Source organism: Ciconia boyciana, chromosome 8 (genome assembly GCF_034638445.1).
Source record: "Ciconia boyciana chromosome 8, ASM3463844v1, whole genome shotgun sequence".
Taxonomy (NCBI): Eukaryota; Metazoa; Chordata; class Aves; order Ciconiiformes; family Ciconiidae; genus Ciconia; species Ciconia boyciana.
In genome coordinates this window covers 24567534-24593115 of record NC_132941.1, presented here as the reverse complement: position 1 = coordinate 24593115, position 25582 = coordinate 24567534, and the positions used below count along the sequence as shown (strand labels likewise).

The 25582-nt window shown below is 48.6% G+C and overlaps 1 protein-coding gene across 1 annotated transcript; it reads right to left on the bottom strand.

Moving 5' to 3' along the window:
* Window positions 1–5562: 5562 nt before the first annotated feature.
* Window positions 5563–18592, bottom strand: LOC140656165 (mitotic-spindle organizing protein 2B-like). Its single transcript, XM_072871518.1, has 3 exons — window positions 18436–18592; window positions 18220–18365; window positions 5563–5786 (listed from the first exon to the last, which is right to left on the bottom strand). The coding sequence occupies exons 1-3, from the start codon at window positions 18582–18584 to the stop codon at window positions 5626–5628; spliced, it is 456 nt and encodes a 151-aa protein (XP_072727619.1). The 5' UTR covers window positions 18585–18592; the 3' UTR covers window positions 5563–5625.
* Window positions 18593–25582: the final 6990 nt, after the last annotated feature.

Below are 25582 nucleotides of genomic sequence, written 5' to 3'. Positions count from 1 at the left end.
CATGTTCCCAGCTTCAGCCAGCAGCAAGGCTGGGCATGTATCTCCTGGAGGTACATACACACATACACCCCAAAATGGTAGATGGGTACTTAGATAGATGATACACAGCCCCTTTCATATCCTTATCCCTCTGTTTTCCCACATTTGTGGCTTCCCAAACCACCTTGATCCCTCCTTTTCCCCACCTTTCCCCCTGAACATCCCATAATAAGTCTTGTATAATCCCAAAATGCTCTTCCCCTGCATCCCAGAATGTGTCTCTCACCCCTAGGCAGTCACCCCCTCGGGCCAAGAGGTGATCTGGAGAGCTGCCCCCATTGACCATCATGATGGGTGCCACCTCCTGGCCCATGGACGGCCCTGGGAGCAGCCAGGTCGGGGGATCCCTGGCACAGTGGAGGTTCCCAAGGTTTGTCCACCTCTCATTGTTCCTCTGCTGCTCTTCATTCATGGAGATGAGCCTTTAATCACATAACCTAATGTTGTCTCGTGGGGGGGGGGGGGCTGCCTGCACCCCAGCCCTGGGGGATGCTCCTGAGGGGGGAGCCTGCCTGCATCCACCAGCCCGAAGGGATGCACCCATGGAGGATGCCCTGCAAGAGCCACCTCACAGAGATCCTTCCAACAGGAAGAGTGTGCCTTCCCCAACACACCACTTCTTTCTGCAACAAAGCCAGGTCTGATCCCTCCCTCTCCCCTCACTGCAGCAGTTTTGGGAGGGAACCAGGCAGCAAAGACCAGCGTTAGCCCCTGCCCCTACCAGCCCTGGCCTCTCTTGCTCCTCTCCATGCCAGCCATGCCAGCCCTGGCTAACCCTGACACCTCCCTTCTCATCCCACATCCTGTCCCATCCCTTCCAGAGTGCCCCTTGCACCAGCCTCAGCAGACCCACAGCCCCCAGCACTGCCAGGGCTGGCACCGCCTTGGCCCCTTGGTACCTGGCTGAGGTGCTGTGGTGGACTGCCCCTGCCCCAAGGCACTGCACCCCAGCCAGGCTGCAGCTGCTGCACCTCACTGCAACCCCCCAGAAGCATCTTCAGCTCTGCAGGTCCTGGAGGAAATGAGGATGAGATTGTGAGAGGGGTTGGACATGGGCTTGGGTTCAGACATGGGGATGTGGTTCTAAGAGGGGGTGTCAGGGATGCAGTTGGAGCTCAGGCATGGGATGCAGCACTGGGTTGTCGGGATGGACCGCTCTTGAGCATGGAGGTGATCCTTGAATACCAACCTGCTTTCTTGGGCCCCTCTTCCCTCCAGGGCCTTATCCCATGGGACTGTATCAAGCAGGTCTCTAAAGAGGCCAAAGTCTGCTCTCCTGAAGTCCAGCACTGTGATCTTGATTTTTGCCTGGCTACCTCCCCTCAGGAGTCTGAACTCCACCATCTCATGGTCACTGCAGCCAATGCTGCATTTGACCTTCACATCCACAACAAGCCCTTCCTTGATGGTGAGTACAAGGCACCTCTCCTCATTGGCTCCTCTATCACTTGGGTCAGGAAGTTGCCACTGATGCTCACCAGGAACCTCCTGGATTGCTTATGCCCTGCTGTGTTGTCCTACCAGCATACATCGGGGTGCTGAAGTCCCCCATGAGGACTAGGGTATGTGAATGTGAGCTGTCTGTAGGCAGCCTCATCTACTTGTTCTTCCTGGTCAGGTGGCCTATAATGGACACTCACTACAATGTCACCCATACTGGCCAGCTCTCTAATCCCGACCCCTAAGCTCTCAATTGCCTCCTCACCCATCCCCAGGCAGAGCTCCAGATACTCTAGCAGCTGCCTCATAACAGACAACTCCCCTTCCTCATCTTCCTGGCCTGTCCTTCCTAAAGAGCCTGTGTCGCTCCATTGCAACACTCCAGTCATGTAAGCTGTCCCACCACATCTCCATGATCCCAACAAGACCACAGTTGTGTGACTGCACACAGATCTCCGGTTCCTCGTCTTTATTCCCCATGCTGCGTGCATTAGCATACAGGCATGTCAGAGAGGCAGCCCAGCATGCTGATTGCCCAGAAAGGGTTTAAAGGGTTTGGGGAATTTCTCCATAGCAGTGCCTTGTAGGCACTTTCTTGCTTGCATGCAAGTGCTGAAGGTGACCCCGCTTAAGCCTCGTTTTGCTGATTTTGTGTTCCCGTTCATTCACATCACCCCAGACACTTTGCTGTCAGCCCTGTGCACCACGCCCATACCCCTGACTATGGCCCCCCTGCGCTCTGTAGTCATGTTTGACACTCTCCAGGTTGCCCTTGGGATTATCACTGGTACCCACATGGAAAAACAGCAAGGGGTGATAGTCAGAGGGTCAGACAAGCTTTGGCAGTCTCTCCACAACACCCCAGATCTGGGCCCACAGCAAGCAGCCCACTTCTCTAGACAAGTCAAGTCACACCCTGCAGCAGGGAGTCACCCACTACTATCACTTGCTGCTTCCTCCTGGTGGTCTTGCATGGTTTGGGTCAGGTAGCTCAGACGGTTGACTTGAAAGCACACCCACCTCCTCCTCAGCTTTGAGGACAGTTGTTACAAGCCTTCAGGTGGAGCAGGAGCCTTCCTCTTGGTGCTAGAAGTCACCAGCTTCCAACCCTTGCCTTCCTTGTAGTTTCCACTTATGATCTGCTACAGGCTCTGCCCATCACCCCACTGCAGCTGAGGTCCAGGGATCTTGAAGTGCAGGGTCCGAGAAGATCTGTCTATCTCCTTCTCATGCTCTCTGATGCTGCTTAGCCTGCTGACTTCCTCCTATAACTAGTCCACTCAGTAACACAGGTCTTCAACACCACACCTCCAGCAGGGGAGACCATCTCTGCCAGCCTCAGGGGGAGGCCCCAGGCACTCCTTGCAGCCTGGGACTTGCAGGGCTTCATCCACCATCTGAAACTGTCTGGGTTGAAGCCTCTGCCCTGGCAGGGACAGCTGCTTCAACACCCGCTGGAGAATGTGCCCTGTGCTGTGTCACCATCACACCTGAGAAGATTTAGGCTGGTCTAAACCAAGATAAGGTCCCCTTCTTTGCACCCTTCTGCATCAGCTAGCTTCACTCTCAGCTTAGCTGCAGCTCAGCCCATTTTCCACTCATCCTGTAGTCCACCCATCCAGGCCTATCTCCTCAGCGAGGCTGCAGGGTCACTCTGGGAGACCACGCTGAAAGGCTTCCTGAAGTCAAGGAAAATTACTTCCACTGTCCTTACATCATCCATCAAGCCAGTTATCACACCACATAAAAAAGCCACGTTGGGCAAAAGAGTACAGTGGAGAACTCCTTAGATCAAGGTGCTCTAAAAGCTCAAAAGCAACACCAGCTCCAGGGCTGCTTCATCTGCTGCAGATGTTTTGAAGGACCAGGATATAAAAGCATGTACTGAGCACTTTTATTCAGCTAGGGAGTTGGGAAAGGAGACCAGGTCAGCCTGCCCAGGAAAACCAGACATCAGGAAAGAAGGAGCACTGATCTGCAGGTTGAGGAGTGTGCAGTAGAGCTCAGGAGGATGTAGTGGGGGCTTGGAGATGTGTGGGTAGGTACAACATAGGAGGTATCCCAAGCTGCAGAGGGATAAATAAAAAAATGCAGGTATGGAACTGGCTAAAAAGAGAGAAAGCAGTGAGCATGCAGGCAAAAGTCATGTTTGTTAGGTACTTTTATTCTCAAGAAACGTCAATATACTGCACAGAAGAGGTTTCAGTTGTATCTCAAGTCTGCTCACCCCTGTTCTAGGGACAAAGAGCACCAATAATGATTCTTCTAAGAGAAAAAGGAGCCCTTCAGCTGCTCTTTTTCACCAGCAAATTCAACTTACAGCTTCCCAATTGGTGTGGTACAGTTTGGGCTTTGGGTTTTTCAGGGCAGGGGGAGAGGAGAGGGAGTAGGTGCACTTTCTTACAAGATCAGACCAGGAGATACCCAGACCTTCCAAATGAAAAAAAAAAAAAAAAAAAAAAAATCAATCTTGTAAGCAATCTCATTTTAATGTATTTCCTACAGCACAGCTTCAAGGTGTGTTACTGCAAGCCATGAGCTACTTTACTCCCATTTCTAACCTCCACCCTTGAAAAATTCTGATCTCCATAGATGGGTGTATTGGGTATACATAGCAAGGTTGGGGGGGTGGGGGCAGTGGTGCTGCAGGAGTGGCCTCAGCTGAGCAATCAGCAAAGCTGGTGGCACCTCTGTAAAAACACATTTAAGAAAGGACAAACACTGCCCAGAGTGAGGAAAAGAAATATGCAAGAAACAATCCCACTAACACCAAGGGCTGAGCACAAAGAGTGGCAGGAGTTACTCCCGACGCTGCAGCAGATTCCTCTGCAGCCTGTGGACGACACCATGACAGAGCAGGTTGTTCCCTGCAGCCCGTGGAGAGGACCACACAGTAGCAGATATCCACAGAAGCCCCTGCCAGAGCAAGTGGGTAGTCCCTGAAGGAACTGCAGTCCATGGAGAGCCCACACTGGAGTAGTCTCTTTTGACTCCCATGTGCTGTGAACACATTATCTTCCTTAAGTAATGACAGCCTTAGGCCTAGTTGGGGGGGGCAGGGGGGGAAGTAGGCTCATCTGCAATATTGTTCAAGAGGAATCTATAAGGTAGGATTATCTGAGCATCATTAATATTCTGCACAAACACTTGTGCAAAAGAATATTGTACTCTCCAGCATTTTTTCCTCTTGGTCAGGAAGAGATTTTAGCACCTGTTGAACCAGGTTCATGATATCTTCTTGAGTCTAGGAAACACCATCTATTCCCCACAAAGAATGGAAGCACTTTCCCCTAATTAGGGAAATGGATTTCACTAACAGCACCTGAGCTACCAAGGCCATAGCAGGCACAACCACTGCCTGGATACACTCTGGAATGATGAACAGCAAGACTTGAGCTCTAACAAATCCCCTTACTTGTTTTAGCTACTTGCATGTATCTTACACTAAGTGATGAAGCTATTCACTCCCTTATCTGGCATAATCTCCTCATTTAACCTGGCTCATTAGGCAAAGGGTTCTGTAACACTTTATAAATGAATAATCACATCAGCATTATTGGATTTGGGTTTTTAAATGTTGTTTGATTATGCTATGTGATCGGTCAAACTGGTTTTCAGATTAAGGTGCTAAAACCCACATGAGCATGCACATGAATGGAAGAGACCAATCACCAGTTAAAGTACAAGAACATACCCCCACCAGACAGGCAGGTTTCCAGTGCAAGCTACCATCACTGCAGGGCTCAGTGATACTAATATATGACCTTCCTCAGTACTATTCACCCCGTAATTCAGCCAACCAGACTTTCTGGTGCTACAACTAGCGTGAACATATCAACATGGATTTTAGGGAAAGACACAGCAAGAAGCATTGGCTTGTAAGATGAGTCATTACTTCTCTGGAGCAACTTGGGCACTATTCCAGGCTTTTCTAGGCTTCACATCTCTTTCTTTGTCCCAGGTGCCTTCAGGTAATCCCTAGCAGTCTGCATTGCCAAAGGAAGTCTTGGAGATCAGAAACAGCAGCTCTGTTCCACGTATTAAAAATCATGTTTGTCAGGTTAATACACGCAACACAAGCAGTTTTAACAAGCACAGTTTATATACATTGTCAAGCATCAAAATACATCGGTTCCAAGGCTTTATTTAGGTACTGTTGCCTCCTCCACTGCTCTTTCCAGAAGCTCCTGCTTTCTGCAGCCGGCTTGCACTCGGTTGCCGAGGCATCCTCTGGGCAGATCCTTCCCGGCTGCTCCTTTCTGCTAGAACCTGGGTTCCGCTGACAGCAGAACTGGTTTTATTTCTCCCTGAACAAACAAATACATACATTAATTTTCAAGTCACAACCCTACGTGTCACCCACACAGCATCAAAGCTACAAGCATTCCTTAAGAAATCATGCAAAAGGCAACATTGAATTAGATGTTACAAACGTATCCAGCATCCAACACAGAAAGCGAATTTGTGAATTCACCTCAACAGGTATCAGGATCAGAAAACCAAAACAAGTTGCAGTAGGAGCATTCTTAATTTTCATCAGGTTTAATCTACAAAGTAACCAGCCACTTCGTTCTTTAAACACTTGCTTTCATTTGACACAGGAACACCAGCACTGCAAATAGCACTTCAAGAAGAACATGAAGAGCATCTAACACCTCAAGGCTGGGATAAGTGAACCGATGTGCCAGTGTCCATCAGTTTCTGAAGCCTGCAGTCACATTATCAGATCAGAAATCCTTCCCTTCATGTCACTTCTGTGTCTTGATGAACAAGTTTGGATTTCCTATCATTTTCTGGGGTTTCCAGAAGCTCAGACTCCTACACAGGACCTACTCACAGATTTTCTTACTGTGTTCAGAAGATAAGAGTTATCCTTCTGTAGGCCATCTCTAAAATGCAATGTGACAGCAGAGAGAAGCAATGGGTAGAAAGGTAGAAGTTGAGGGAGGCAAGGGGCACACAGCCCACCCTGCTGGATTCAGCTAGAGGAGAGTGTCATACTAAGGTGTGCTGCAAACAAATGACAGGAGGGGATAAGTGAGGGAGACTGACTTTTCCTGGCACTGGAGAGAACTACTTCAGATGAGAAGTAGGACTCACACTACGAAAGACAACAAAAATAAAAGAAACATGAGGCAAAAGGGTCACAGCTTTTACTAAAGCTCCAAGAAGCATCATAAAAAATTAATAGCAGCAAGGAGGAAACAAAACACAGGAATACAGTGACCTGTAGTTACTGTAGTTACATGCATGCAATTAAAATGAAGAGTGACATTTTAGCAATCATTATTAGAGCAAATTCCAGAATACCAACAGCTACTCCACATGTTGGAGTCTCCATGAGCATGGTTTGGAAATCATCACCTTGGATCATTTGTGCTATGGACAGCACACAGACTGGAGATATGTCTGTTTTACTTACCAAACCGTCCTGTCTCCTTGGAGCAGCTGTCTGAGAACAGGACTCCTATCAATACCACAAGTTAACAACTTGTAGCACCAGAAAGACAACCTGAGAACTTCCAAATAAGAGTATGTGGCCCCTTCATATCTGTAAAATTTGACAGACTAAGGTGGCAAAAGAAATATTCACTTATCCCAGCCAAGTCAGGTGCTCATAAAAAGTCCATTATTGCAAACCACACTAGTGATCTGCGAGCAGTTTTCAGCCCAAGCCAGTCAACCAGCCTTGCAGTCTTTCTTTGTAGCTCAAGCACTTTCAGCAGTTTCACTAAGGCAAGTATTGTCCATGAAAACAAACAAGTTGCACAAAGACAATACATGACCCCACAGTATTTGAGAGAAAAATTGGCAAGAACAAAAAGCATTATAGTTCACCACAATGCTTTCAGCAATCCAGGACATCTCTACAGGTGAATGCCCTCCCATTTCTCACATGCATCTATCCAGTAAGAGTGCAGGTCCTCAACCTGCATACAACTCTAACCATGTGCACGCACAAAACAACAGTTCCATTAAGCGCTACTGGGAGTCAGACCCTTGATCTTCTGACCTAGCTGAAACGACTTGGGAAGAAAGAATCACTTTATGGAAGAGCAGCTGTGCTCAGACAAAGCACACGCCCTCCATCCTCTTAGCCTCAAAAATCACAGTAAAACAAATCAGTTACTTTAACAGCATAAAAAAACAACTATATTTTTGGAAGCATCCTATCTAGACCCATGAACCAGTCAAGAACAGCTCATGAAGTGTGCAAGGATGGGCATGGTTTGTGCACTTCCGCCAGTTAAAAAACTATCAGAGATAAACAAGGTCAATTAACACAAAGCACAAAAGACATCAAACAAACACAATCTCTCTGTAATTCAAGTACTGCAGACTAACAGACGGATCCCACTGGTATTTTCCTTGGTGACACAAGATGTCCTTATGCTGGATGTGTCTGGCTATTGTAGAACAACTGCAGCCCAAATAGTTACAGGTGCAAGAGTCAAGCCAAAACAGAGCCTAATCAAATACCTCCCTCCCCAAAGATGACTCCAAAAGAAGCAGCTACGCATTTATCTCGAGAGCCAGACATAGTTTAAGAATGGTATATGCATGCAAGCAGTGGCAGAAGTGTGCCCTACCTACCTCTGACTGCTAGCTCCCCCCATTTAAAAACAGCAGTGTCCACTGTGATCAGGCTGCTCACTGGACACATTAATGCTGATCATCTCTGACAAAACCCAAGGCCAAAAGGCTACAGCCACCTCTAGGAGAGGACCACCACCAGATACTGAGGCAGGAGTCTGCAGGGCGGCACAGGGCAAGAAGAGAAAGCCTTAAGTGGCAGAGGGAGGAAGCAGCACCTTCTTGTGTCAAGCAGGAGGGAAGCAAAGACCGATCAGATTTAGGAAAGGAACCCCAACCCCAAATATGCTTTCAGAAGTGGAAATCTAAAACTCTTCTCTTTCAGCCTCTTCTCTACTCGACCTACTGCTTTTGCCAGGGGATCCCTTCCTGCCTCTGAGCAGTAACAGGGACTACAGATTTTCCTCCTGCTGGTAAATAAATAAATTGCTATTAGTACTTTTACTTTTAATACAATCAGGGATATCAGGGCTGCAACAGTCTCAAAATATCTCCCGTAGAGCATATTGGCAGCAACTATGGGCTAGAACAGCTGCGAGAGTAGATTTAAATTCTCCAAAATCCTGCTCCTGCTTCTGTCTCACAGTAGGGCTTACACCAGGCACAGTAAACCAGCTGGCCTTTCTAGATAAGCAAAGACTCAGTTTTAGGTGAGAATAAAAAAAAAAAAGCTTGTAAGAGCAGAAGTCCTTGTAATCACTACGTGTTACCATAAGGACTGAAGAGACACCTTTTGCCCAATCACCAGAAGTGCGCACAGCAATGGGACTCACTTCAAATCTCATCACCTCCTGACCATGGAAAAAAACTCAGACACAGCTAGACTTCACTCTCCAAAGCAGTCCCAGTATGTGACTGTGGCTCGTTATACTTGATCCTTTGCCAGACTGACAGGTTTGCCCTGCAGAGTCTTGCTCGCAACCCTACATAAATATCACAAGTAGTCCTCTTCTGCAACACAAACCGGCAGGTTCTCAAGTCTTCAAAGCTGCTGCCTTATCCTTAACAGCTAATACACACACGGCACCTTGGGCTCTATCAAGAACCAAAACATGACCCCTGCTAAAGCAGCCTCCCTGAGAAGACAGAGTAAGAAGGGCAGGTAAGACTGGCAGAATGTCTCAACAAACCCAGCTGAATTGTTTTGAAACAGAGGAAAAAATAAGAAGATGGTTTTCAAATGCACCTTCCAAAGCAGTTAACTAAGAGCTTAAGTATGCATTGAGCAGAGGGTCATTATTTAAGCACATGTTTTCTCTTGCAAACACTTATCTGAAGAGAAGGATTTGGAGAAAGAAGATAACACAAAATAAGTTGAGACCAACACAGGCCCACAAATCACCTGCACAGAACTTACATCCTCATCTCTTCTCCAGCAAGCCTGTTTCCTCGAAACAGTTTATGTATTCAACTGCATTACTAGATGCCCCTACAAAAGCAAGTTTAAATTAACAAGTCCCAGATCCTATTCAAGATACTGACAAGCCTCCTTAGGTGCTCAAACACCTCAGTTTAACACATCAGGTAAGAAGCCTCTAAATGAGATGTCTGAGGGTGGGTTAAGAGGGTGGGTTTGGAGCAATTCCCCCCCTCCCAGAGCAAAGGTCTGCATTAGTCTGATCAATCTGACATTCCTTTTCCAAGGCAACTCTCTGAAATAATACTTCATTCTCATCTACACAATGGATGGATTCTCCCTTACTCTAGTATCTCTGTTACCTTGGGAGGCTGCCAACTTAACCACCCAAGGTTTATCAAATACAAGGTTTTCATTCATCTCTCCCACTCTTTTGAGAGATGGCTCCCTTCAAGGCTGCTCAGCAGAGCCACAGGAGCTCTTCTCCCATCCACTGATCAGCATGAAATGCACCAGCCTTTTCCCTACAAATCCTCCTGTGTTCCTGGCTGCTCCTCATTTTACTAGTTTTCACCACTGCACTTGGGATAGTCTCATTTCCTCCCCATTACACAAAGAGAAGATGGAGAGGAGGTCCCTTATTTTTCTCAGAGCTGTATTCAGTCCTTATTCATAAGATTTTCTGAGTGTGTCTTTGGTTGGTTGGGGGTGAAGAATGAATTAGTTGTCACTCACTAACTCACATCTCACTACTTTGCCACAAAGCCACACATGATGAGTCTGACATTTACAGCATTCCTCTAAATCCCTTTTCTGTCAGTTCTTGCCTCACAGACCATGAAAAAGAAAAAAAAAAGCTTGAAAATCAGCCTGAAAAGATATACTAAAAAAATTATCCCAGTGCAGTGTTCAGCTCAAATACCCAGCAGAGAGGAAGCCTCACAGCCTCAGGTAAACCTGCAAACCTTCTGCAGAGAAAGTGTGACAGGAGAGACATACACTGGCTAGAGATTGCCAGTCCTCTCTGCTACCTGCTCACATTGACAGCGCTGCCAATGCCACCCAAGTCCTGGTTTTAGCCATCCATCTGCGTTAACTTGCCCATCCATGTCCATCACACCTAGATTATATATAAAAACATTACACAGAACCACCCAGGCTACTGAAGGGATCCCAATACTTTCAGGAAATACATCTGCACACAGTGTTTCCTCTTGAACTGCAGCCTGTTCAAAAGCCACCAGCTCCTCCAACAGACATAGCCACGTACTCATAGCTAAATCATTTGGCAAGTTTGCAACAGGCTCCCACCATGTGCACAGCACTGCAAAGAACATAACACACTTAAAGAATATGGAAGAAGCATGTCCTCAAATAATACAATTTTTCCCTTAAAAAAAGTTATTCAGACAGGAAGCCTTTAACAGATTCCTTCTGAAAAGAAAGTAGTACAGGTTGCATCACAGCATACAATACAGCTTTTTCCCCATTCAAAAGCTAGAGATTCAATAAAATAACAAGTATGTCTAGACTTCAGTTTTCAAAGTACATTACCCAGAGCAAAGTATATTTTCACAGGAACAATGAAGCCACCTGTTCTTTTGGGACTAGGTCCACATCAGGTTTTAAGCATTCTAGCCTAGACTTTTTGCAAGTTATTCCTGGGATAAGGAAAAATAAATAAAAGCTGTTTTTTCTATTTCAGCAGAAACAGCAGACAGACTACTTCACTACCCATCACCTGTATTTTGAGAGTATCAAAATTTATTATAACCTCCCAGGAGAGGAAAGGAGCTGGAACTTTTCCAAGGGACCTTCAATCATCCAAGAAAGCACAGTACAGCTGAGAGATTTTTTAATCAGTTGTAAAATAACTGACATCAGCACCTGCAATCCAGAAAATACTTTATCATCATTTCTGTATCACAAGATGAACAAGGTCTATAAATTGAAACTATTCAGTTGCTGATGGACTAAAGAAATGCCTACAATACAGAAAAGTTAAAATTAAAAAAGTGCATGCTGGAATGGGAGCCTGGGGGAAAGGGGGAGGGAAAGCAACAACTCCACATCAGGAATGCTCTGAACACAAAACTTCTTGCCCCATGTAATTACCATGTCCATCGTTTCACAAAACAAGAATAAAGGCCTCTAATTCAAAATGTTTGAACTCTACTGCTTATGGTAGAAAGAGTTAGAGGGAGTGAGAGTTGCAAGACGAAGATCTGGAAGGCAATCTAACTGCTCTTTAGTGAATTTAGGAAATCCACTTATTGGAGTGGTATTGATGAAGTATTGAAAAAAACTGAGTATGAGTGAAGCAACTAAGTAAGAAAACCATGATCAGGACTGTATTAGTCCTTTGATTAAGTCACGCAAGTCACCTACAGATCATTCCATGGATTTTTTTTTTTTCCAGGGAAGACATACAGACCATGAAGTGTCCAGCTACAACATTTACGGGTGCGTGGCACAATTTAAGAAGGCATTGCTATCCGTTAGATCCCATGGATATATTTAATCTACAATTAAAGCATAATAGCCAGTATAACCAACACAAAAATTCACTGTATGATGTATAAAAATCAAATTAAATACATTCAAGAGAAATCCTTAGCATCTCTGGGGGGATTCCCTCCACCATATCAAAGCTCCATGTAGCATTATCCTTATCAGCTACCTTATCTCCCTAATACAGAAGTCTGCATTACAAATCCCACATCAAGATGAACACTGAGATAATTCAAGGCTGAGTAAGTGGAGGGTGAGTACAAGAGGAAGGCAAAGCAGCTAGCGTGGCTAGCCAGCAGTCCTCAAGAGTGATGCCAGTCACTGTGGGTCCTTGCAGCAACAGTCATCATCCCAAAAGGCTGACCACAGCTAAAGACAGACAACACAGAGGAAGTGCAAGAAATACGAAGTGAGAAAAAGGGGTGAATAGAGAAGGCTACAAAACACAAGGATGGCAAGACAAACACATAGGGAAGGCAAAGTTGGCAACAAGCTGCATAGTAGAGAGAGGAATATTTAGGAAATAATTAAAAAGCAACGCTTAGAAGAGACCTTGATCATATCCAAGTATTTACACAGGAAGAAAGTAGTTACAAATGCAGGGGCAGAAAAGGAACTTACGATTCTCAAAAGCACATTTTTCCACGCAGACAAGGAAAACACGCCCCGTGAACCCTTCACCGAGCCCATGGCTGGTGGTGGGCCCAGTGGCGTTTCCAACAGGCACCTAAGTGCGACGCAGAGTTTCACGGGGTAGGAAATCATTCTGACCCCTGCTGTGCACAACAGGAGGCTGCAATGGTTCCTTGCAGCCTTAAAATCCATAGACCAGGTGAGAGGTCCACAATGGAGACAAGACTTTGAAAAGCAAGCTCATGTTAACAACACATTTAGTAGCTGGGGCAAAGCTCTAAGAAGTAACTTTATGGAAGACGCTTGGGCTGGGGAAGTGGGGAATGTGGAAAAAACAGTTGGAGTGCAAAGAATGAGAGAAGCATCAAAGAATATTCATCAGCCTAGAAAAGAGAGCAGGGCATTGACAGATGCTTGTCAACAGAGGCAGAAAACTCCAGGGAAACCACCAGGGGCTTGAGGGTTGGCTGATGGGAACAGAAGGCATGGAAATAATCTGTAAGAAAATGGCACATTTAACTACACAAAGGTAAACTATACACCTACCTAGTCTAGACCAAAACCAACACCACTGTCTTAACGGGTATGCACACTTCCTCTTCGCACGCACAGAAAGAAATTGCCCGGATATCCTTTCTCTTTAAAATCAGCTCTTTCCCTCCCAAATCAACAACTGTTGAGAAATCATTTTGAATGCAACTTGCATGAAGCTGTACCTAGCTAAATATGCCAGATGGATGCTCCATCAATACTCAAACATAGTAATTTTGAGCCAGCTATCATGAATTCAGTTACCAGCAAACACAGCTCCATGCAGAACACCATGGCTACATTCTACGGGAACACACAAAATTAAGTCATTCATATCAGACTCCCTCTTGCTTTAGCTGTAAAAAAGCTGAAATAACTACCGGGGGGGGCACACACACCACACCTCCCCCCCACCGCCAATAGTGCTGTTCAGAAATGCTGTTAACAGTCTTTTTAGCTGCTTTAAAAAAAAACCTCCCTGCACCATGATGGGTTGAGAAGCCTAAGACGATATCTCATCGTTACTGATAAAACTCAAGCAGAGCAGTGTTGGCTAATCTTTAGTGAGACTTGGATTACTTCAGCCACTTGTCTGTCTTCTGACAAAGGAGGAAGCAAAGGAGAAAGAGCAGATAAGCAGAGCTGAAGGACAGACACTGTGCAAAGCAGCTTGGCAAGCTTATATAGGACAATCACTGTTCTTTGCATTAGCCCAAGAAGTTCTGGCTTCATCAGCAGACAAGTCCCAGCTGCGCAGAGGAGGCATCTCCCATCTGCAAATGCCTAGTCCTGCACGGAAGCTGCACCATCCTCTTCTTAAACGGAAGCAGCATCTTCCAACAAGAGATGGCAGGGCCAACAGCAGATACAGCTTTGTTCCCCTTCCCTGCAGTACCTCCTAAAGGGAAAGGAGGCAAGGCAAGCCAAATGCTTCTGCCAAACAGATCCAGCCCAGAGGACACCCCCAGTCACGCTATTAACACTTACCCGATTCCTGAACAATGAACTTGGACTGTGCCCAGAACTAGAAAGCTCAGTGAATGAGGAGTGATTCCTTCTCCTCTTCAATTTGAGCTAGCTGGTTGTTTCCCCAATTTAAGGAAAGAAAATTACTCTGCTGAAGATACGATGATTTTAATGGGATGTTTATTTCAGCAACACACTTTCCCCCAAGGGCTACAGTAAAACAAATTCCTGTCTTGAGCTACAGATAGCTCAAATCCTAATTCAGACTAAGGTGGTCCAGTAAAACACAGACAAGACTGGCACTGATGGCCCAGTTCTGCTTTAGATCATTACCAATTCCCATGAATTGCGAGATCTCTCTAGACACCTGTTTGTTTTCATGACCTTCAACCAGGAGTCCTACACATCTTCCTCAGACACGCCAGGCACATCGCTCCAAGTGTCTATACAGCACTGCGGAGTCAGACATAAGCTAGCCAAAATTTGCACAAAGCTGCAATTAAAGCTGCAGAAGCTTGTTTGCTTGCACCTGATGCCCATCTTAGGTCACGCTGGCCACTGAGCTAACATAGCCTCTCCTTTCACTAAATCACAGCAAGTGCAGACATCTGCCTTCCATCTGAGAGGCTGCAGAAACATATCCTCACAAGGAGAGCTGGACAAAAGGCATCCTGTTCTCAATGTTAATGAGATCTTACCGGTACTTAATACTCACAAAAATGAGGACGCAGGAATAAGGTTGTGATAAGCCACTGCTGAGCTTAAGTTCTGCTCAAAGAATTTTCCGAGAGAGTTAGCTTTTCAATGGTGGTTTTATTCACAACAGAATTGGCTGCTGTCTAACATCAGTGCGTGCTGGGTAACAGCAAAGTCACTTGGGCTGACAGAAACTAAAAAGAGAAGTTTTCATTCAACGTGAGATATGGCTCTAATATAACACAAACTTCCACAGAACCAAAAAAAAAAACCCCGACATAGCTGGGAAGACCAAACCTTCTGGCAAGGCATGCAAGTGCTGCCCATCAGAATTTGGTCAGGACTGAGTGTGAGGAGAGAGAGGAGGCCAAAGTGCCCCTCTGTCATCACTACTGAGCACCAGCTTGCAAAGAGAGCAAATCCAAGTTCAGCATTTAACATTTTACCATGTCTGCAGTGAAACTGTGACTTGGTGGGCATGATCCTCCTGTCTCACTAAGCTGCGTATGATCCGGTGATCTCAGTGCATCAACTAGCCCTGAAGACATATTTTAGCCTTGTGAAATAAAGCAGCGATGTGAAATAAAGCACTAACAGGAGACACTGAAGGCCAAACTAATGCTGTGAACATTTACCATCAGCAGCACAGAGCTAGTGCCATCTTTCTCTGACCTTCACTGCACTTCACGCTCAGTTCCAAGGGCTTGTCACAGTGCGCTCGACAATGCAATACGTAGATTTTAAAGGGAAACTATGGAGTGGGAAGTCTGGCCGGAGACACTAGGACTTCAATCTGACTCAGGGACCATCTTGGACCAGGAGATGCTCTGCTAAAGATGCAGAATGAGCACCCTGGACTGATGCAGGCACAACTGAATTAAGCTCCCAAGATAGATACTAGTTCCTGGAAACTCATATCCTCTCTAAGGTGCTTGCAGCACCTCAGGCTGGTAGAAGGCAATGATTAAGGGCTATCAACTCTTCCTTAGGGTTTCTGGCTTTTCCTCTTGAGGAATTTAATGCTGATTGACAAACAAGTTGCCATCTGACAGTTTCAAATCTGAGCTGGCCTACTACTAGCCAAAACTAGCCCATGGCAGTGGCCCAGTGCTAGAAAAATCTCATTTTTACAGGAATTGCCACAGAAACAGCATACACGAGAGAACAAAAGCTAATCCAGATTAACAGATAGACAAACAAAAACCTTACCAAAGCTCCTTCATGGTTTGAGTGGCCCATCACACCTGAAGCACCAACAAAGGAAGAGAAGACAGAGCAAAATTTAACAGCATCTTTTGTTCAAAATCACTGCTCTTTTGAGATGTTTCCTCTCAACATGGTACCAGAATAGCATGCTGCTTCTTACTTAAAATATCCAAGTGCTGTACCTCTCATTTTACTCAGGAAAAAGTAGTCAGCTGGGTGTCTTTTTTCCCCCTGTGCATCTTCAGTCACTTCTCAATCATATGTAAGGCTGTTTCCTTTACCACAATCAACTTCTCTGCAAGAAATTCTTAAATCAAGAGCATCTCTTCAGAAAGGGGAACCTGTTCACAATGAAGTCCATGGAGTCCTGGATGCTTTATCCGCACGCTCCAATTCCCATTTGGGCTTTAGCAAACTTTCCTCGGAGTCTCTGTGCAGCCACCCTCGGCTGCTCAATAAAGTTATTCTCACCCATTTACCATGTGGGAATCCATACCAGAAGCAGCAGGCTCTGCTACTGTAAAGGTGCCTCAGATTGTGGCATAATTGACCTTACCCTAAAACTGACTGCTTATAGTTGATCAAACGAATCTTGCCTTTCACCTTAACTTTCTATAGGACTTACCACCAGGCTTGTAAGCACAGTCATGAGAATAAACACCCCCTACCACCAAGGCAGCCTCAGCAGTGAGACTAGACTAAGTGGTAGCACGCTATCATGACAGGGAAACCTTACTTTCCCCCCACCCCACTCCGGTTACCTATGCCGCCAAAGCTTTTCTTTCTTGCCCCATTCTCTGTGTCCCAGCACAGTCCTTGCTGACAGTTACTTTTCAAGTTTTGCCTCAAAATTCATCATGGGTCAACAGAGACCCATCAGCTACAACAGAGTCTTCATCCTGAAACAGAGAGAGGAAGGAAGAACAGGACACGACAATACAATTCGACTTGACCTCAGCCATTTTTATGCTCTCGCTGGGTGAACAAGCGCACCCATGTTTCTGGTACAGCAGCACTGAGGTGTGCAGCAAGCCGCGCTTTCGGCATGCAATTTTGTTCTCGGCAACCACAGACAATGATGATAAAACCTTGCTGTTTTGGCCATTGCCCTGTTCTACCATATTTTTGAGCACAAAGGAAATGAGAGCCTTTTCACAGTGAATTCAAGCTTAGTGAAAGTGGACTTATTTTAGTTACCTCTTTTTAAACCTTTTGGAATTAATCCACAGAGGTTGCGAGCTACCAGCCAAAAGTCACTTCAGCAAGTTCAAGGAGTAAGTAAAAGTTTTATTAGAACTGTTTTGAAAAAAAAAAAAAATTTTTTATATATATGGCACAGCTTCAGGGCTACATTTGTTACTGTCCATCGAGATTAGAGCAATAATGAAAGATAATTACATGCAAAAGCAGTCACTATTTTAGTCAAGAATCCCACACAGCCTCCCATTTCACATTCCCACCTAAATACCATCCACTGGGCATGGAAACTGCTGGCTGAGTGGCAGAAGCCACCACAGTACACGGGGACAGAGCAGAGGTAGCATCACAGCTCCCCTCATTTTCTAGAGATTCCTAATGTACCAGAAACTTTACTTTTTTAAAAAACTTAGACACAAATGAAACAGTATTGTGTAATATTGTGTACTAATGATTTGGGGTTTTTTTGTTAAAGGCTTGGAGGGCAGAGCCAGGAAGCTACAAAATCCAGCACAAGTGCCTGCTGCAACCTCCCCCAGCCCCAGACATACCGCACCGCTCCTCCACACCCAGCGCCCTACGCTGCCTAAAAATAATTAAAATCAAGAACAAAGGGTGTGGGCGGCGGGCAGGAGGTGCAGTGGCCCGGGCCCGGGGATGACGGGGCTCTCTCCCCACAGGACCCCGCGCAAAGACCCCGCCGAGCCCGGCCCTGCGGCTCACACCGAGCGGGCCGCCCGGGGGCCGGCCCAGCCCCGCCTCGGGCCCAGCAGCCCGGCCCGCGGACCCCTCCCCACGGCGCGGCGAGCGGCGCGGCCAGCAGGAGGCGCGGGGAGGCTATGGGGCAGCGGGCAGGCCGCGGAGGAGGCCCGGGAGAGCGGCGGGCAGCCCCCGAGCCGCGGCGGCCGCAGGGCGGAGGCGGGGAGGAGCGGGGCGGGGGCCCGGCCATCCTTGGGGGGCTCTGCGCGGGGAGACACAGGGATTAGAAAGCTCAGTGAATGTTAGAAAGCTCAGCCGCCACCTCCACCATCCCCCCGCCCGCCGCCTACCTCGGGTGTCGGTGGGGAGCGGCGCCGGCGCGGCGAGGGGTCCGCCCTCGGGTCCCAGCGGCAGCCGCTGCCCGGCGCACATGGACTTGAGCACCTGGAAGACGGCGAGCGGCGCCACGTTCATGCGCAGCAGGTCCAGCAGCACCCTGCGGGGACACCCGTCAGCGGCGGAACTCGGCAGAACGAACGGCACCGGGAGCCGCCCCCGCCGCTCACCGGAACACCTCTGGGTCCAGACCACTGCCCGCCGCCTGCGCCAGCTCGAACAACTCCGCCTCCTCTGCACTCAGCAGCTGCTTCCGCCGCAGCCGCGCCTCCGCCATCGCCGCCACCGCCATCCCTGCTGTTGCCACCGCCTCCGACATAGCGGCGCCCCGCCCCACCACGGCCTGGCCCCGCCCCGCGCTGCCTCACCGTGAGTGCCTCCCCTCGCTGCTGCAAGGCCTAGTCCCGCGCACTGCGGGCTCGACCCCGGCCAGGCCCTGCTCCTCCCGCCCTGGCCCGGCAGGTGGCAGCCGCGCTCCAGCCGCAGCTGAGGCCTGCCCGGCGGTATGGGGGGTGCTCGGCGGGGCAGCCGGGCCTCTTCCACCCTCACCCTCCCGCTCCCCCGAGGTCTTCTCTGCTGCCCCCCAGGCCCGTAACGCGGCACTCACAGTGATTTCTGAGTGTCTTCCCCAGGTTGCCCTTCGAATTCACTGTGGGCTGCCTTGCTGCGTGCCTATGCGTACCTCCTCCAAGCTTACCTGGCCTCTGCACTGGGACGTGCCCTCAGCTCACTGGAAGGTGCCTCTCGGTGGCCTCCCTTACCTCTCCATTTAGTTAAGCCAAGCTCCTTTCTCAAGGGTTTCTTCATTGCTAGTGGACACCTGCTCCGGTCCTCCAAACTGGAGGGCATCACCCGTGAGGTTGTGGCTCCCCCCACCAACCATCTCCAGCTTCTTTTCCACAAGCTGTCACATTTTTGGCTGAGCGAAACTGTGCTGTTTATTCCTACAGGAACAGACATGCTAAGTATATGGTGGGGGAGACCACATAAGGATCACAAGCTTCCTTGTATCCACCTATCCGTGGGCAGGTGAACATGTCCTTGATGTAGGCAGCAAACAAGGACACCCCCATCCCGTTGCTGAATTTCTTCTTGCATTTTTCCCACTGGAAGACAGAAATAGCTGGTTGCCCTCATTGCCATGGTCATCTGGGTGACTTCCCCTTGTGTGACCATCCTCTGACCTCCAAGTAATTTGGATCCTGTATCTCGGGGGCCAACTCTGGATGCTAGTTTTAATCTCCTGTCCCTGGAGAGGGGTAGAGAAGGGAGCTAATAAGAGGCAATGGGAGCGCTTTGGGCTGCAGGCAGTGCAGCAAATTTGAGTGCGGAGAAGCCATACGTGCCAGCTGCTCCGTGGAGCTACATACATATAATCATCCATGTTCACATACTTGACTGTCCGCCTCTGCCAGGCTGCAGCATCTCTAATGTGCTTCAGTTCCCAAGCCAGCAGAAAGCATCTGGCATTGCGTGGGGAAGCAAATTGGAAATTTGGGTCTTGAGTTGCACCGTGGCAAGGAAACATCAAGCTGAGATTGAAATTCCTCTATCTAAATGGAAATCAGCAGCACCTCCACCATCAGGGAGGGATAGCCTGTCCCTGCCCGCCCCGTCCTGACATGCAGAGACCATGGACAGATCAGCGGCACTGCTGAATGGATAGCAAAGCTAGGGGAAGCGCAATGCAGGGATGTCCCCTGCTCCTGGCACCACCATGAGAGACCCCGTCTCATCCCTGCATCAAGCCATGGGAGAGACATGCTCCCACTCCACACCCCAAGCAACCTGCGAGCATGTCAAAATCATCACCCGCCACAGGGCAACCCAACCTTGTGTCCTGATGGGCGTTCAGCCTCTCTGACAGCCAGACGTTTACTGCAGCTGCCAAGATGGGAATGAAATGTACAATGATAAAGGATCTCACTGCTAATGGCCCTGAGTGGGACCAGCCCAGCAGGAACAATTATCACGGTGCTGATAACGGGAGCAGCTGCTGCTAGCGCAAATTACCATGCTGTCTGCGGGGCCAGCAGTGCCAGAGCCACAAAGCCTGGGGTCACCCTGACTTTCAGAGAGACCCTCAGCCAAGCAGGGCAGTGGTCTGTGATGCGGAGGGGACTGGGGAACATCCCTGTACTTGCTCTCTTGCCTGCTCTGGTGTATGATGTGCTGCTTCCTTTGGGACTGGCTGGAAGCCAAATGCAAGGGCAAGAGCCCTCACCACATGGGTGATGCACTCTCCAGCCCTTCCTGGTCCCACATGGACTACCTCCCCCAGCCTGCGGCATCTGGGAGCTCAGGTACAAGTCACAGCAGAAGAGGGCAAGATGCTTTTTAACTCAGCCCCTCTCTGGAAAAGAAGAAAACCAGGAACCACCTTCCCTACAACAAACTGGAGAAATCTCAGCTTGTACCTCCTCCTTCCCAGCCCCAACCAGCTCCAGCTGGCAGCTCTCCCTGCATGCTCTGGTAACCATCATCACAAACAGGGCTGGTGACCTTCCCAGGGCAAGGGATGGGAGACCCTGCCTCTCCCATGCTTCCTTCACAGGCTGCCATAGGCCATGGCTGTGGGTCACACCTTCCTCACCTTTCTTGGTGTAGGCCTGGATAGGCACATTCAGCAACTTCTTCAAGTGACAACACTCTCCTCTGGACCGCATGGTCCCTTCTGCCCTCTGAAGCATTTCTGGGGTCTCTGATATTCCAGTTTTCCCCTTTTGCTCTCCCAAGCCAGGGAGGCAGAAGCCACTAGAGGAAGTCATTGGGATCCCATAAACATCCCCTGAGAAGACCTTAGTTACTGGGGCTGCAATCTGGGGAGCACATGGGACTCTAGCTTAAATGGCATCTGGCAGGACGCCGAGACTTGCTGCCCATGACAGACACCCTCCATTACTTCTGGCAGGACTTTAACACCTAGTCACCACACAGCCCACAGTTTCCAGAGCAGAACATGAGCCAGGATGGTGGTGCCAGGCTGCATCTCAGCCCTTGTAAGATGCAGTTACGAGAGGGGCAGAGCAGATGGTGGCAGAGGAGGCTTGGACAGCCTGCGTATGCAGAAGGAAAAGGGAATTAGGTGCAGCACAGAGCCCGCAGTCTTTACCATAAATTACCAGCTAGAGTTGGGGGTTGCTCAGACGTCAGGACACGATGCTAGTGCCTTGCACACATGCAGAAAGCACCGCTCTGATGTGCCTGCCCAGGGGCCACAAGGCACATGCATGGGAAAGCATGTGCAATAAATTAGGATGTTGTGAGCACATGGAGGCCACACTACACTGCATGGAGTGCCCACCCATTGCACATGCAGTAAATCCAAGACTGCCACATGCACAAGGGGCAAATCAGGCAGACTGTTCCCCTTGGAGAGGGGCAGTGGCATGTGTGAGCAGTGACTCAAGGTGATCTACAAAGAGGCAAAGAGATGCAAGAGCCTTCCCTGTAAATCCGGACATGCTGTTCATGGTCAGAGTCAGTGCACTGAGCGCAGGCACTAAAACCAGACGTGCTGTGAATTTGCAGAGAGGTAACCCTTAATGCGTGCTGTGCATGCGCAGAGAGGCTGTAATCCTGCATATGGGCAGTACATCACAGTGCACTGTACACGCGCAGCAAGGCTACCCCATACAGGAACAGTGAGAGAGGACACACGTGCAGAGAGCCCATCAGTCCCATGCAGGCACAGATCAGGACTTGCTGTGCGCTGCCATTTAATGGAGAAAAATTCAGCATGCATACATTTATCCTGGAAATTAAGACAAAGACTTTTAGCTGTGCGGGTTATCAGGCTGAGCATGATGTGAAGGACAGAGAATGCCTGAGGCAGGACCACCAGATGAGGACACACTTTGAATGCATGAGATGAGGGTCAACCAGGAGGTGCTGCATGAACTCAGGGAGGAAAGGAGCAAGGTCACCTCACTGTGAAGGAAGGACCAGATTTAGGATAACCTGGATATGGCTGAAATAGCAAACAAATGCAGCAAATGTGCCTCCCACATCCAGAAAAGGAAAAAGAGGGATTAAAATTTATCTAGACTTTCATGCCCTTCTGAGGAAACCCTGAAGGAAACCCAGATTCAAGAGAGGAAGGCAAATGGAAACAGAATTTATCACAGATGCATTGTCTCAGTGTAACATAATGATTTTTCTTTGATAATTAACTTAGACAAGGTGATGCAGTGCATTTAGGCTGGTTAGATTTAAGGGAGGAGTTTCATTTGCCACCCAATATGAACCAGTTTGCAATGCTGGAAGTCATTGGTATGGATATAGCAGAGGATGAGCCAGCTAATCAAGTAAATGATAGGTTGTATTAAAAGGGGTATCTCTGAGCAAAGAGATGCTTCTAGCACTGTTCCTCCATCCCAGTCTTGGGATGACCCCACTAATGTTAATAGCAAGCAGTGCAGGGCTGGGAGTGTGGAGTCATCATGTCTGGGATGCATTTTTGGGAGGGACACAGCCACATCACTACCAAGGCACTGGGCAGATCTCACCTAGAACATCTGCCCGAGCATGCTGTTTTGGAGACATGCCTCCAAAATTGTGCAAGGAAAAGGAGAGAACTGCTCACAAGTGTAGACTGAAAATTAGGTGGAGGCATCCAAGCATGGATGTTTTGGGACAATTTTCAAACAGGGTACCAGGAGCAAGTAACTGCTTTGAGATGATGGTGGGGAAGCATACCGAAGGGACTGAGCAAGGGTGGTCTCTGAGTTAGGAGCTGAAACTTGCCTCTTCTGTCAAATATGTTGGTCTTTACAAGAAGACTTGAAAGGAGGCATTCAGCTGGGCCATGTGTGTGCCATGTGCATGTGTGTGCTACATATGTGCTACACTGCACGGTTTGCTGGTAGCCTGCAGGGATCAGGAACAAATTTCTCTGCTTTGCTATAAACTTTGGCAGCTGAGTTGTTGGGTTATTTGATCCTTCTGCAGATTGCTGTGGTTGGAGACAGAATACAGGGCCCTGTTTGCAGTGATACACAAGCAACTTACGCATCACTGCTAGGGCTGGGGTTTTAAACTAATCACTAGGCTTGGGCTTAAGGGAACTTCTCCAGGCCAGAGGGACAGGGAGGGAGCAGAGATGATGGACCACACCCTACACACATCTGAGGGTTTTACCCAGTCCCGCAAGGATCAGTTACTGGTGATGCTCTCCAGCCTATGAGGCCTTCAGGAGCCCTGATGGCTTGTGCTGGGGTGGGTGATGAGGCTGATGTTGGGCTTGAGGCTAACCCAAGTGTTTTATTTCCAAGCAGGTGGGAGATATTAGGGACTGTGACAGAGTTTCAGCAAACACACCCCAGCTTCCAAGGAGGGCAAGCTCAAATTTTGCCCTGAATCAGCCTTTCACCCCTCTTGGTTGCCTTCCTCCTGCAAGACTACATCTTTTGGCCAGTGAAGTCCTGTGCAGGAGTAAGCGCAGCCCCAAGCTGGCCCACAACCAGGCAGAGCAGCACAAGGCTCGGGGGCCATGCCAGCTCAGCCCTGACCACCATGCAAGAGCATGTTCCCAGCAGTGCTAATCCAATTACGAAACAAACTTCCTTCCTTCATTATCAGGGCCTGCAGCATGTTAAAACAGCTTGGCAATTATGGAGGGCTTAGCAAGGGACTAGAGAGCAGGCAATGAATGACAGAGCTGTTTCACTTGCAGGGAGGAGGGACAGAGAACAGAGGCAGCTGGGAGGACACAGGGGATTGCCAGGACAAGTGGATTGGGAATTGCTACAGACAAAGGTCTCTGGTCAACCTTCATGCTCCCAACAGGGTTAACCTCAAAGCCACATCAGGTTGCTCAGGCCCTCTTCCACCCTGGGGATTAGCATCCTCATGAATGGGGATCCCCTGTCACCTCTCTAGACCTGTCACATGGCTGCCTCCCCTCTCTTATTTCCAAACAACACTAATTTCAGTCACGGGACCGCAAAAGGTAGCACTAAAATACCCTTGCAAAGAGAGGTTCAATCCAAATTTTCTGGGGATCTCCCAATCAGCTCCCATCACAGAGGATGCAATGCACCAGCTAGACCCAGAATCATATACTTTCTGTGAGAATCCCAAAATGAGACCTCCCCAGGTCCAAACAGGACCCAGGACCTGCTTGGATCTGCCCCATTTGAGACCACATCCATCTCCTGACCCGATGTCAAGCTGTGGGCTGGCTCTTTGCTATGGCTCTGCGTCCTGCACCCTGCTCCGACATCTTTCTTGTTGATCCTCCACCACCACATGAGGGCCCACATGGAGCTGGAGGCATTGCCCTCAGGTTGCAGTGAATTTGCAGCCCTCTTCATCCCTAGTGTCCAGTCCCCCCTGGTAGTGCTATGCTTTATCCCTGGTGTCCAGTCCCTCCTGGTAATGCTACGAAGAGGGTAAAAAAACCTAGCTGGGCTTAGGGCAGTTCTGCTTCTCTCCAAAAAAGATATCCCTTCTTGCTAATAGTGCTTGGAGCAGGAGGGTGGACTAGAGACCTCCTGAGGTCCCTTCCAACCCAAGTTATCATGTAAGTGTAGCCAGCAGGTCAAAGGAAGTGGTTATTTCCCTTTATTTGGCATTGGTGAGGCCACATCTGGATACTGTGTCCAGTTTTGGACCCCAAGTACAAGGAGAGAGTCCTGCAGAGGGTCACTAGAATGGTCAGGGCCAGAGAACATGTTGTACAAGATGCTTGAGGAGTTGGGCTTCTTTAGCCTAGAGAAGAGAGGGCTGAGGAGGGATGTAATTGCCACAGGGAGGATTAAGAGCTGCTTAGCTGAAGCACTTGGACACAAAGCCCAGCTCCACAGCAGTCCTGCTGGTCTGTGACTGTTTCTGGGGAGCTGGTGCAATGCACACAGGTCTCACACCCCCTAGCGCTCAGCAGGGATGCCCCTGAGATGGAGCCACGCTGCTTGGGCAGGATCTCACCATAAGGCTGCGAGCTCACTGGTACAGCCAGCACTGGCTGCCAGGCAGTTTGCTCCCTGCCACAGTTTCTCAATAAAAAAAACCACAACACAATACGTGGGGAGGCTCTCCTGTGCCTTCATTCACTGGCTGCTGGCTGCATGGAACGGAGAAGCCTCTGCTTTGCCAGCTGTAGCCATGAAGAAGGCAGAGTATCCCCTGGGATGAACTCGGTGCTGGAGCTGTCAGGGCGCAGCAGGGCTGCTAAGGGCCCTAGAAATCTTTTAAGTGCAGCAAGGGCATCCCAAGAGCATCTCTGCAGATTTCTACATCCCCAGCCCTTTCTGCAGGCTCTGGTGTGGCACGGCCGGGAGAAAAACCCTCCAGCTGGAATCACCTCCGTCCCTGCCA